General features: G+C 36.0%; 2 protein-coding genes across 3 annotated transcripts in view; one reads left to right on the top strand and one right to left on the bottom strand.

Moving 5' to 3' along the window:
• Positions 1 to 12,675, top strand: part of LOC106715650 (SH3 and multiple ankyrin repeat domains protein 3) — a 124,997-nt gene that overhangs the window by 73,320 nt on the left and 39,002 nt on the right. The window lies entirely within an intron of this gene.
• On the bottom strand, positions 672 to 4,703 carry LOC123721001. 2 transcript variants are annotated; one of them, XM_045677974.1, is made up of 2 exons: positions 1,723 to 4,703; positions 672 to 1,085 (listed from the first exon to the last, which is right to left on the bottom strand). In XM_045677974.1, the coding sequence occupies exons 1-2, from the start codon at positions 2,467 to 2,469 to the stop codon at positions 909 to 911; spliced, it is 924 nt and encodes a 307-aa protein (XP_045533930.1). In that variant the 5' UTR covers positions 2,470 to 4,703; the 3' UTR covers positions 672 to 908. Both variants share the same exon structure in this region; 1 of them encodes a protein (XP_045533930.1).

The following is a 12,675-nucleotide window of genomic DNA, read 5'->3' on the forward strand; positions in this document are numbered from 1 at the left end:
CTTTTGTTTTGCTTTCTGATTTGCAAATCTCCATGGTTACGGTTAATTATAAAACGATATTGTATAGGTATATGAGAAATGCTTTCGTATATTATACAGTTTCAGCTATAGAACGAACTTGTTATATTTTGATCTTGTTTAATAACGTTCAAAGGGTATTTTAATTATCATCACAGTTCAGACTATAACTAAAAGGTGTAAATTAATAAAGTATTAATATATATTAAAGATATAATTTATTAGCTATAACTTGCCAACAATCTGCACGTAATGAGCGTTTGCATCATGAGTAATTGGCGCCATAGCTGACCTTGCTTTTATTACCAGCCCCGTTGGTCTAATAGCACTATGATACATAACTGTCCCGGGTTCAAAGTTCCGTACACAGTTACTTTATGTTGTATACCTACAATTCTCGGTAAGAATTCCTTTCATACCTCTGTATTAACATCGTCTAGAAGCAAAAAAAATAAGTAAAAAGAAACAAATTGTTGTCATATTTATGACATTGAATTGAAATTTATTCAACCCTATAAATATATATATATATATATATATATATATATATATATATATATATTTTTAGGAATCAGAAGGGTAAAAATATAAAAAAATATACAAGCGGTCTATTCTAAACACAAAATAATTTAATTTACACGTCAAATACTTTACAAAGATCTTAAAATAACTTAAACAATTATAAAGTAAACAAACGCTAATTTACACTCCGCGAAAATGACCTAAATGACCTACAGCAAGTACCGTCGAGACCAACCACCGTATCAACCGCGATCCTAGCAGCCGAAAGAGCGCTTGGTCGGCTCTGCATTCGCTTATATAGACGTTGGTGGGGGAAAGACATTTTTGTCAGTGATGGTGGGGATCGACGCCACCTGCTGTAAGATTATCTAATACGGCCTCTCCTGACCGTGTGCCGTCCTCGGACACACTGAAGTTATGCTCTTAGGTGGTGTTGGTGACTGCAGCGAGTTCTTGCTCGTTGCCCGTTTGTGGAGATGTGTCTGCACTAGCGGGGTCTGCTGGTCTATCTGAAGTTTCAACAACATTGTCATCGTCAGGGTTATCTGCATGAGAAAGAGTGTCGTTAGTTAATCATGACAACATGTGTGGTTGCCTACGCTGTCGTCCATCGCACATACAAGGCCCTCATACAAACACAAACACTCTGATATAAACAAGAACACCTCTTTCAAAAGTATGCACACATCTTCATGCGTAATACTTCTGTCATACTCATACTTGAACTTGCAAGTTCCCACGATAAGCGTGAACCAGGACTTTGCCTGCCAGGTCAGCGCCTGATGCACATTCAGCGAATGCGACTTCCAAGGGATTCACCCTTCCAGGACAGCGCCTGATGCACATTCAACGAATGCGACTTCCAAGGGATTCACCCTTCCAGGACAGCGCCTGATGCACATTCAACGAATGCGACTTCCAAGGGATTCACCCTTCCAGGCCAGCGCCTGATGCACATTCAGGGAATGCGACTTCCAAGGGCTGAGCCCACTGAACATGTTGGGGCCACGCCCGCCGATGCTGGATACTGCAGAACGACTGCCTCGGAAGATGCATGGACCGCACCGCCAGCTCGTTCCGACCAGCAAGGGAAACACTCGCCTTTCATTCCGGCGCTTACTCGCACATACAACAAATGTACTGTAAGCAAAACAACATTAAAACGTTCAGTTGAAACCTTACCGTCAAAAATGCAGAGCAACTCTCTGGACACCATTCGCCATTCCACAGTACCATATACTGTGCTGCCGCCTGAATGGTCTTGCCTTTAGATCCACTAAGCAGCTTCATCTCATAACGGTCATTTGGTAGTATTCTAGTGACACGATATGGACCTCTCATACCAGAATCGAGCTTACCTCCGGATTGAGAGTATTTTATCACAAATACCTGGTCGTTGACCTGGAATTTCTCTGGGGTGTGCCTTTGACGATTGACCCGTGTGTCTTGACCAATTCTGTTTTTGTCCAGCGCCGCTTTAGCGTTGCTCCTGCTAATTTCTCTTGTGGCTTCATGATTGGGGCTGGAGTTCTCCATGGCAACATCTCGGACGAGCGCATGAATAATAGGAGTGGTCGCATTAGTACCGATTAGTAAATAAAGAGCGGAATATTGCGTAGTCTTTTGTTTCGTTATATTTAACATTATTTCTATTTTACACAAAGCATCAGACCAAGTAGACTTTTTATTGTTACTCTCTACACGGATAAGGTTCAATACTGTCCCCACATAACGCTCGGCTTGCCCATTGGAGTGGTGCATTTCGGGCGTTATGTAGTGGATAGCACAACCCATTTCGGAAACCCAGTTAGTGAAAGCAGACGCCTCAAACATGCGCCCACGGTCACAAATTACCAGTTTAGGTGTTCCAAATAAAGACACTGCACTACCAAAAACTCGTTTCAGTTCGTTCGTGTCCTGTAGGTACATCGGGTAAAGTAGGCAAAATTTGGTAAAGGAATCTACTACGAGTACGAACTTATACCCATTCGACTCTGGTAAGGGGACTAATACGTCGACATGGATTGTGTTAAATGGGGTATCAGATTTTTGCCATGAAGTAATAGGCTGGTAAGGAGCTCGGTGGGGAGGGTAGGATCGAAAATCGCAAGTATAGGCTCACTTATTAGTTGTCATATTAAATCTTGGGGGACTTTATCTTGTTCAGGTCCCTATTCAAATTTTACATCCTTTTTAGTGAGTCGCGAGATACATGCGGTTTTCGTCGCATACACTTTAATATAGCGCCAAAAGAATCCTGCAAGATCCAGAAACTGGCGAACTTGTTTAACGTTAGGTGGAGTAGGACCCTTGACTAAGGCTTCAATTTTGTTCGGGCTCGGCCTTACCTGACCATGACTTATAACGCGCCCTAAGTATTCTACTTCGGTAGGTGTACGTCCGTCCCTATTATGGTAGGAATATTCATGTACTGTGCGGGTACGATGACAAAGTAGACTTCAAGCGTGATGTTACGCAATTCTACTGTCAGAGTGACATATTCATGAGCAACAAATTCTTTATCGCGTATTCCTTTCAAGTAACAATTAGTATGCTTTCGTGGGCCCTAAAATTGACCGATTATCGCCGAAGATATTGAAGAGACGTTGAGAGCGCTACTATCGAAAATAATATCAACCGGTATACCCTAAATCAATAACGTTGTTCATTATTCAAGAGCTCTGTACAAAAGTTAATTTTTACGCGGGTTGCTAGTGCCGCCCTGAGCCTCAGATCGAGCTTTGGAAAAGCATTCACTATCTTTGTGCCCTAACTTTTTGCAGTAAGAACAAACAAGCTTAGTATTAGTAACCTCCGGCCTGTCGACAACATATCGATTTTTTGGACACCTGTCTTTGAAATGACCTTCTTGATTGCAAATAAAGCATTTGCCTTCGCAATCTCTTTTATCTGAGCCGTTAAAATTACGCTTTTCAGCCGGAACACAATTGGACAATACGGGTTTATTAAAGTTTCGACTTTCGAATTTGCGGGTAGGCTTCACATAAGTTGCCAAAAACGAGATAAGATTATCCGTAGTTAAGTTAGCGTTTGTGGCTGCTGCTCGTACCTGCACGTCACTTATGCCGTGGATAACTATTTGGACCATAAGTTCTTCACTTAGTCCTTTAACGATGCGTAAACGCAGTAAAGACCGACGTGCGTATTCAGCGTATGTTAAAAACTTGTCAGATGTTGTGTTTATAACGCTATGAAGAATATGTGCGTAGTCTACTCTTTGAGGACATAAAGATCTAAACTCCCTAACAAAGTTAGACCACGATCGGTCATTGGTAGTCCACTCACTTAACCAAATCTTTGCATCACCTTTCAAGCAATGAGCTACTCGCGAAAAACATTCGAGATCTTCCCAGCGGTTCGCTAATTTAGCCCTCTCAACTTCGTTACACCACACCTCAAAATTTTGTATAGCGGGGTCGAAGTTCGAAACGTAATAATTACTGGGCTTGTCTCTTGTCAACATAGTTAATGCATCAACTAGCGTTTTAGCGTTGGCGTTGTTAGCATCTGACAGAGGTGTGTTGTCGCAAGTTGTTATTGGATTATGAGAACCACTAGACGTACCCTCCTCTATCGCGGTCAAACGAGACATTATTGCGCCTAACGCATCCTTTACGGAGGTATCTCGATAAAAAGGTAGGTGATCATTCTGAAGACGATGCGAGGTAATCGATCGTGACCTAGACCTTCCGCGTGAATAAGTACGCAGGCGATTTTGTCGTGAGCGAGTAATTTTGCGACGTGAGTGCGAGATATTGAAACGTGATTGCGAATGGTTCCTAGCGTCTCGAGAACGCGAACGGCTTCGAGTGTCACAAGAACGCGAACGGTTCCTACCGTGACGAGAACGTGAACGGCTCCTAGCCGCACGGGAACGCGTACGTGACCGCATCCTATCATGACACGACCCGTTGCTATTTGATCGCGATTCGTCATCACGATATCTACCGCGCCGCGAACGTTCACAGCAACGACTATTCCTAACTACGCGAGGTGGTGTCTCAGCTGACTGTGCACGTGACGAACGACGCATTTTATTAAACTAGCGGTTGTTTACTGCAGACAAGGCTAATTGTGAGCGAAATCCTATCCCACTTCTGATTTTAGGAATCAGAAGGGTAAAAATATAAAAAAATATACAAGCGGTCTATTCTAAACACAAAATAATTTAATTTACACGTCAAATACTTTACAAAGATCTTAAAATAACTTAAACAATTATAAAGTAAACAAACGCTAATTTACACTCCGCGAAAATGACCTAAATGACCTACAGCAAGTACCGTCGAGACCAACCACCGTATCAACCGCGATCCTAGCAGCCGAAAGAGCGCTTGGTCGGCTCTGCATTCGCTTATATAGACGTTGGTGGGGGAAAGACATTTTTGTCAGTGATGGTGGGGATCGACGCCACCTGCTGTAAGATTATCTAATAATATATATATGCATTTCCAAAAGTCTCAGGATTTCTTCATTAACTAAGACCAGTTCTACGGAAAGGTGCGCAGAACAGACCGGACCAGTTGACATTATGCGAAGATGCTATTGCTCAGACCCACCTTAATGCCTACTCGTACATTACCGGAAAAACTGCCTCGGCGAATTCACTCATTGACATTATTTTTTTATTCCTAGTATAATTTAAATACACTTCCAATTGATTGAGGTGACATTAAATTAACGCAGTAATCTGTAAAGAAGTCGTGTTAGTTACACTATTTATAACTCAAGAACAGCTGAATCGATTTGACTGAAAATTTGTGGGCAGGTAGCTTAGAACCAGAAAACGGACATAGGGTAATTTTTACCCCGTTTTCTATTTTTTATTCCGCGCGGACGGAGTCGCGGGTAAAAGCTAGTCATCGAATAAAAAAACTGCTGTTTCTCTTTTTAACCCCTATGTTACACAAATCTGTCCAGTAATCACGTGGGTTTCCATCGATGAATTCACACAGACGCCATCTCATTATCTTAAAAAAAACATATATAATATTACAATGTTTTTGTTCGGAAGAGGAAACTAACGGTTCCAATTTCCAGTTCGGATAATTAATTTTCAATTGTTGAAGCATAGATTATATATTTCTCATCATCAACATGGCTATCTTGCTTATGAACTATGCTTCAATAAATCTCTATCAATTTATATTTCTAATAATTTAATTTATGATACGTCTCATACATTAAATATTCGTTAATTAGTAGGCAAACGCAGCAGCCTCATACGTGGGAGGAATAGTTAGAATAGTAATCTAATAAATGTAAAACGATTGCGGTTATAGAACCCATGCATTGACACTTTGCAATGTATAATTCATATACGATAATGTATATTGGTTATTTTATTTACTAGCAGTCGCTCGCGACTCTGTCTTCGCGGTGTAAAAAAAGACCCAATAAGTAAACTATATTTTCTTCCAGATATGTTCTACATCTGTGCCAAATTTTATTGAGTTCCGTTGAGCCGTTCCGGAGATACATTCAAACAAACAACCTTCCATCTAAGCATTCGCATTTATTAGATAAGATTCATACAGGCTTATGTACTAGCGGTTCCTCCTAGTTTGCACGGATATATATTTTTTATCTTTTTATAACATGACTATAAAATAATAAAAAATATTAAATTTTAACTTAAGTATAGCATTTGAGTTTTGTTAATAATCTTTGTAAATTTATTTCATCTTTTATAGAACCTGTTATTTCTAGTGCTAATAGCGATTCGTTAGACGTATACTGCAAGTTAAATTTAAATTTTCTTGCCTACATTATGAGCGCCCGCCGCTCGGAGAAAAATGAAGTAGCCGACACGGGGTCTTGAAACTAATTTAGACGGAATCAAAGATTTCACGTGGCAATGCTTAAGGTAAACGTTGAAATGAGAATTTTTCTAGTTGCCCTGCTTTCGAATGAAATTAATCTGTTGAAGGAAAAGCTCCGAAAGCGAAATCTTTACGAGCCTTGATTTATTTTCGCCGTATAATTAATTGGTTTCAAGTATAAGGATAAAATTCTGTTAAGTAATTTTTGTTATAAAATGGTATGGCTTATATATTTAATTTATAACAAACAAATGAAATTCTTTGATAATTGATTGCCGTATTTTGTCGCCATGTAACATGAATCATTCAAACACAGAATTCATCAAATTTCTAAGAACACGAAGACGAGTAATCTTTTACACACAACAGATAATATAACAATAAAAATACAACTTAAAGACACAAGTGGTAAACAGGAGATGACTTCATCTCTGAGGTGTCTGGGACTATGCAAATTATGATGCAAGCGGAATTTTTTGCATGTTTACAAACTTGCTTGGAATTAAACCATGGTTTTTACTGTTCAATGGGTACGTAACAATGTATATGTAATACCCATAATTCTTTTTTTATCGTTTCGGACAGGGATGGCGAACCATTGGCACAGACACAATATTTTAAACACGTTACTGACCACAAAATTATTATGAATTACGAAAAAAATCTGAAGTTCGTATTTGTTATTATGGAATGAAAACACAAGTGATACACACACCTTAAACAAATAATAATCATAAAGTCAACATTATTTGATGGCACGTTTTTTACTTCATTGAACATTTCTTTACTATAACAACACGTTGATATATAAAGATTAGCCATCACTGGCATAGAACTTGAACTTGATAAAATTTAAAAAAAAAACGTTTTCAACTAGCAATACTCGTATACAAACAGCCAACTACATTGTAAACACTGTTGTCGCGCGTATTTTAGTTTTATCAATATTTTACAGATTATTGTAGGACATCGCAATCATGAGTTTAACACTATTAAAAATCTTACATGATTAACTCAGTAATGCTAATATCTAGTTACGGTAGTTCCTCAAATCAATATGTTAAAAATAACTTTAACAAGGAAGTTATTAAAATTGATTTTGATTTCTTTATCGCCCGTTAAATAAACATTTGCAATAACCCTAAATTTCCTCAAAACAGGCAGTAAATATCGGATATGAAATTTGTACACAATGTTGGCTTTTTAACGATCTTTGTAAAATTATATTACATCCTAATAAAAAATATTAAAGTCTTTGATATCCACGATAAATTCACAACAAGGCATTTATATTTTGGTCCTCTTTATGCAATGGTTTAACAATCGTCTTTTCTCCCTTATCTTGTTTTCATGTCTTCCATCTATCCAAAATTAAGGCTCCTTAAGCTATAATTTATTTCTCACAATACACCACTCTCTCTTCTAGAAAATTAAATTCTATTGGTATTTATAGAACACGCTACTGTCATAAAATGCACTTACAAATATAAAAAACTAGCAATCGCCCGCGACTCCTTCCGCGCGGATTAAATCAAACATAATAAGTAGCCTATGCGTTCTTCCAGACTATGATCGACATCTATGCCGAATTTCATCGAGATCCGTTGTGCCGTTCTGGAGATACCTTAACACAAACATCCATCCATCTAAACATTCGCGTTTCTAATATTAGTAAGATTACAAATTAATCAAAAATTACAAACTAATGGTCATAATCGAGTTAAAGCTTGCATGTCTGCTTTCGACGAAGCCGCGTTAGACGCTCGGTTTCTCACATTAATTTCATTTAATTCAGAACTAACGCAACCTGTCATATAGATTTTTAATCCGATTCGTGTGATAGTAACCAGCGTTGCGGAACACGTAATGTTACTTGTTCTGACACAATATATCAAATAATCATACCTGATATGAGCGACGTGAAAAATTATATTAGAAACAGTACATATTTTCCCTCGCAAAAGACACGCCGACTTTTTGTACCTATACAGTACAGGTATATGTTTTTCGTATTGACAATCTCTAACTTATAGATGATAAGTTAGAGATTATAAGAGATGATAAGAGATTCTTCCAACATACAAGTATATCAATTTGATAAATGTAAGCTAAAATAAACGAAGTAATAAATAATATTGTATAAAAGTAAATAAACAAAACAAAGTACATGAAGGATTCAAACAAAAGTACAAAGAGAACATCTCGACAGACTCCTGCGGGTATTTATAACTACGAGTACGCCTGCTGTTTATTAAATATCTCCGTGTACATTGTTTTATGTCAATCAAAAGAAAGCTATGCGAAGGTGTATGGACCTTACTTCAATGGTTATTACTTCAAAACATATTGCCACCGTTATAAACTAGAGCTGTGATAGCACGCCCATAATCTCGCCAGTTAAAGCCCGGGAGCGACCTTATTACAACCGTTCGTTAACTTAGATCGTCTGTCACAATTTTAATGTACATGTCATGCTCGGAATAGCCACGATCATGAATATTCATATCTAAAAGTCGATGTACAGCGTGCATTTCAATCCTGAGGGTAGCTGCGGATTATTCTCAGGTGGTCAGTATCGCGTTGTAGTGGAACCAGTTCTATGTCCGGTATTTTATCCTTATCTCTTATTAATTGAAACTTCACAATTATCAGATCGCGTGTTTGTGTATGCGTGTAACAGAACATCGCTTCCGAATTGCAATTATTCACAGTTGAATGAGTTAACATCTTCAAATAAATTTCTTAGATTCTTGATTCTCCATAGCTTTTTACATTGCGTTCTAGTGCTACGTTTTTTTCTGTAAATATTGGATGAGTCATTTAATTAATACGAATTACTCTCTAATCTATTGAAGTCAAGGTATACTTACATGGATTAAGAGCATTACATTAATTTAGGCGATTCTTTGGAGTTTTTAGGTTGGTTAGGTTAACAATAAATTATCTTAGAATACTTAGTTATTTTAACTACGTTTTTTACAAGATTCTAAAGTTTTTTTCTTACAATATTTTGATGTTTTTATATTATTATTTTAGTCAACCAATTATGAGAATTTAAGGAAACTGTGTGCTGGATCGAATTTAATGAATTTCTCTGAGCTCAACTCAACTCTGAACAATTATATCGGAGGCTGCATTATTACGAGAGATTCTCCTTTACTGAATCTATCTTAAACTTAAACTAAACTCTTAAAGAAAAATGATATGTGATTGAGCATAGAACTGAAAACCAATAGAAACTCTTAATAAAAAACTTACGTGTATTTATAAAAAAACTAACAAAAACTAAACCCGTAAGGCAATAACTAGCTGTTAAGGTACCAAAAGTAACTATTGAATATATTGGTAACTGGCAAACCATTACTAAGCTTCTTCCAAAACGATTCTATAGCATGTGCTTAGAAACTATTGCTTTCAAAATTAACCTTTATTATTTCTGGACTAAGATTGAAATTTGATTGATTCCATAACAAAAAGTGTTTGCTCAAATCATAGCAGCGCAATGAAGCGTTCCGTTACAACAAACATAACGGATTTAACAAAAATTTATAATAGTCATTGAAGATGAATCTCTATTCAGAGATAACTGTGTTCAATTTTGATTGTTCTATCCGAAAGCATTTTGTTTCTAAACTTATTATAATTAGAAATATTTTTTTTAAATCTTAATAATCGGTTCATTGCTATCTCTTGCCACAACTTCCATTGAAGGTTGTATTAAGTATGTTCATTCTTAATTTGAAATACAAAGTCCGGACCACACGGCTTATTTTAAAACTAACGGTCGCCCGCGACTTCGTCAGTGCAGAATATTAAAAAAATTGCTTAAGATTCCCGCATATATCAGCTAATTGACCTACTACTTTGATAGAGGACTTGCGGACAAACAGACAATCAGAGAAAAATTAAAAAAAATGTTGTGTATGAATAGTATAGATGTAATTATAGGCGTTGTATGAAAAAATAAGTGGGAAATACAAGGTACTAAAAAAAATTACTGAGCTATTATTATTAGCTAATTACGTTTTATTTAATGTAAAACAGAGCAATATTAACTTAATTTAGTAATTTAAACAAAACTTTAACAAATGTTTATTTTAATGTGAGACTAAAGTTAGTCGGAATGTTGAGCATTGTGTTAATGTAAAGTGACGAAATTGAGTGTAATTACACCGGCTGTTGTGTAATTACATGATCCGGTATTACAATTAGTTTGGACGCCGACCCGGAATGGTGGCGGTGTTATTTAAAGGGAATTGTATCACCCAAAAGTGTCCGCAATAATACATACGTGGAAACAATGCTTTGCTTGTTTTTAAACTCTAATGTGAAACATGTTATATGTACTTATGACTTAAAAATACATATTTTAAATCTGTGATATAACTGTAAAAAATATACCTTTTAACTGTACTTATATCACATTTCTAAATTTGTATATTTGTACAAACCCTCGAAAAATACGCAGACATACTTGACAAAAATAAAAACGTTACCTCGAAATTACAAGCAGTCGATGTGATTATTTTTATCTGTGCCATTTAAGTTGGGCGTGGTGACCTTGTTAGGTGGACAGTCAATATTTACCTGACATGACTTCACCAACACTTTATTAGATTAAAGATTCACTGTACTTAGATAAGTAGTCCAACGTTTAGGTCAGCGCGGATTATACATGCTAAGTAAATATTAGAACAAACTTCACCAAACATTATCATTGCCGCCCACTCTTCGTACATATTTGGTAGGATTTATTACTTTAAACATTACCTACCAACGCATTTGAATTGAAATTTAAACTTTGAATATAGTAGATCAAATGATAAAACATAGCGAGCTTAATTTATTGTGTCTTGAATAAATTAACTTCAAAAGTACAATAGTCGGAAACAGTAAGTAGCAAAAACAATGACTTTGTGAAAGTTTTAAATAAATTCTAATGAACTGTTACATTATCTTTTATTAATTGCAATCATTTACAACATTAAAGGTCACAACTTATCTAAATAAATGAGAAACCCTGACTTAATTTGATAATGATTTACCCTGTACTCAATAATTCTAATTACATTTGAAATATAATTAAATTTTACTTTTTTGTTACATATTAACATATATAGTAAAATGGTCTGTGAAATGAGACACATGCCTTAATTACGACATAGAACCTGAAATATTTATGACGAAAGCTCACGCTACCGGCCGCCGTCGGGCTGATCTACTGTGACTTGTATTTCTCGGTCATAACCCTCTTAAAGCGATAATTTGTCAAATTTAACAGTACTGTCTTGATATCGACACAGACTATATTAGAATTATCGTTTTAATCTAATATTATTTTGTTTTATTAACGAACTTGTAAACAAACGGTATGCGGTAAACGGTTAATCTTGCAGGCTTTTTTCCACTAGCAATTTAAACGTATAAAATACGTGTTTTAAAAGGCCCATCTCAAATATCAACAATTAAGTCCTAGTTTAACTTTGAAAACATCAATAGTCTGTATTTTGTCCATACTATGACGTAAGTATATTCTATGTATATCGAAGTCCGATTGTTAACATATTATTTAACAGAAAGATATAAATCGTACAATCGCTTAAATCAGGTACGCAAGGACAACTGCTAACATTATGCCTGAAAGTAATGTAGATCACTTATGACATTACCAAGAAATATTTCATTATAATCAATTAACATGTTTTCACTCAGCTTTAAAGTTTATTTCTACATATGTATTACTGGTTTATACCCGATTAATTAAAGGGTTTATGAGCATATTTGTCTATGTTGAAGGAATATGATGGAAGTGTAATACCTTTTTTTTGGTCAAATATTTTCTTAAGGTCAGTAAGAGCGTTGCGTCTTTACTTTTAATCTTTATTAAACAGTATTATCGATGAAGCTTAATCTCTTCAAACATTGCTAACACGTTTCTTTAAAAGGTTTAAAAGCTTTACACATCTTAGATAAAGGCTGTATTCTGGTTGCGAGGTTATAAACGTCATTTATTTACACACAAGCTATTGTGTAAAATAAAGTAAAGATATCCAAGTCGCTGAGCATCACAATTTAAACAATTCACAGCAATATAATACGATGCAGTAAATATATTTGATTTCAAGTTTTTAAGCCAATATAAAACACTCCAAAGATACAGATATGTTTAAAAGTCATAAATATAACTCACTGTTTATACAATTTTATATTTTCGTCTGTAATTCTGTCGCATTTGAAGCCATACTTCATATCGCTCGATTGAATATCTCCACTTGTTGCGTCCTTTAAAAAT

Source organism: Papilio machaon, chromosome 5 (assembly GCF_912999745.1).
Source record: "Papilio machaon chromosome 5, ilPapMach1.1, whole genome shotgun sequence".
Classification (NCBI taxonomy): Eukaryota; Metazoa; Arthropoda; class Insecta; order Lepidoptera; family Papilionidae; genus Papilio; species Papilio machaon.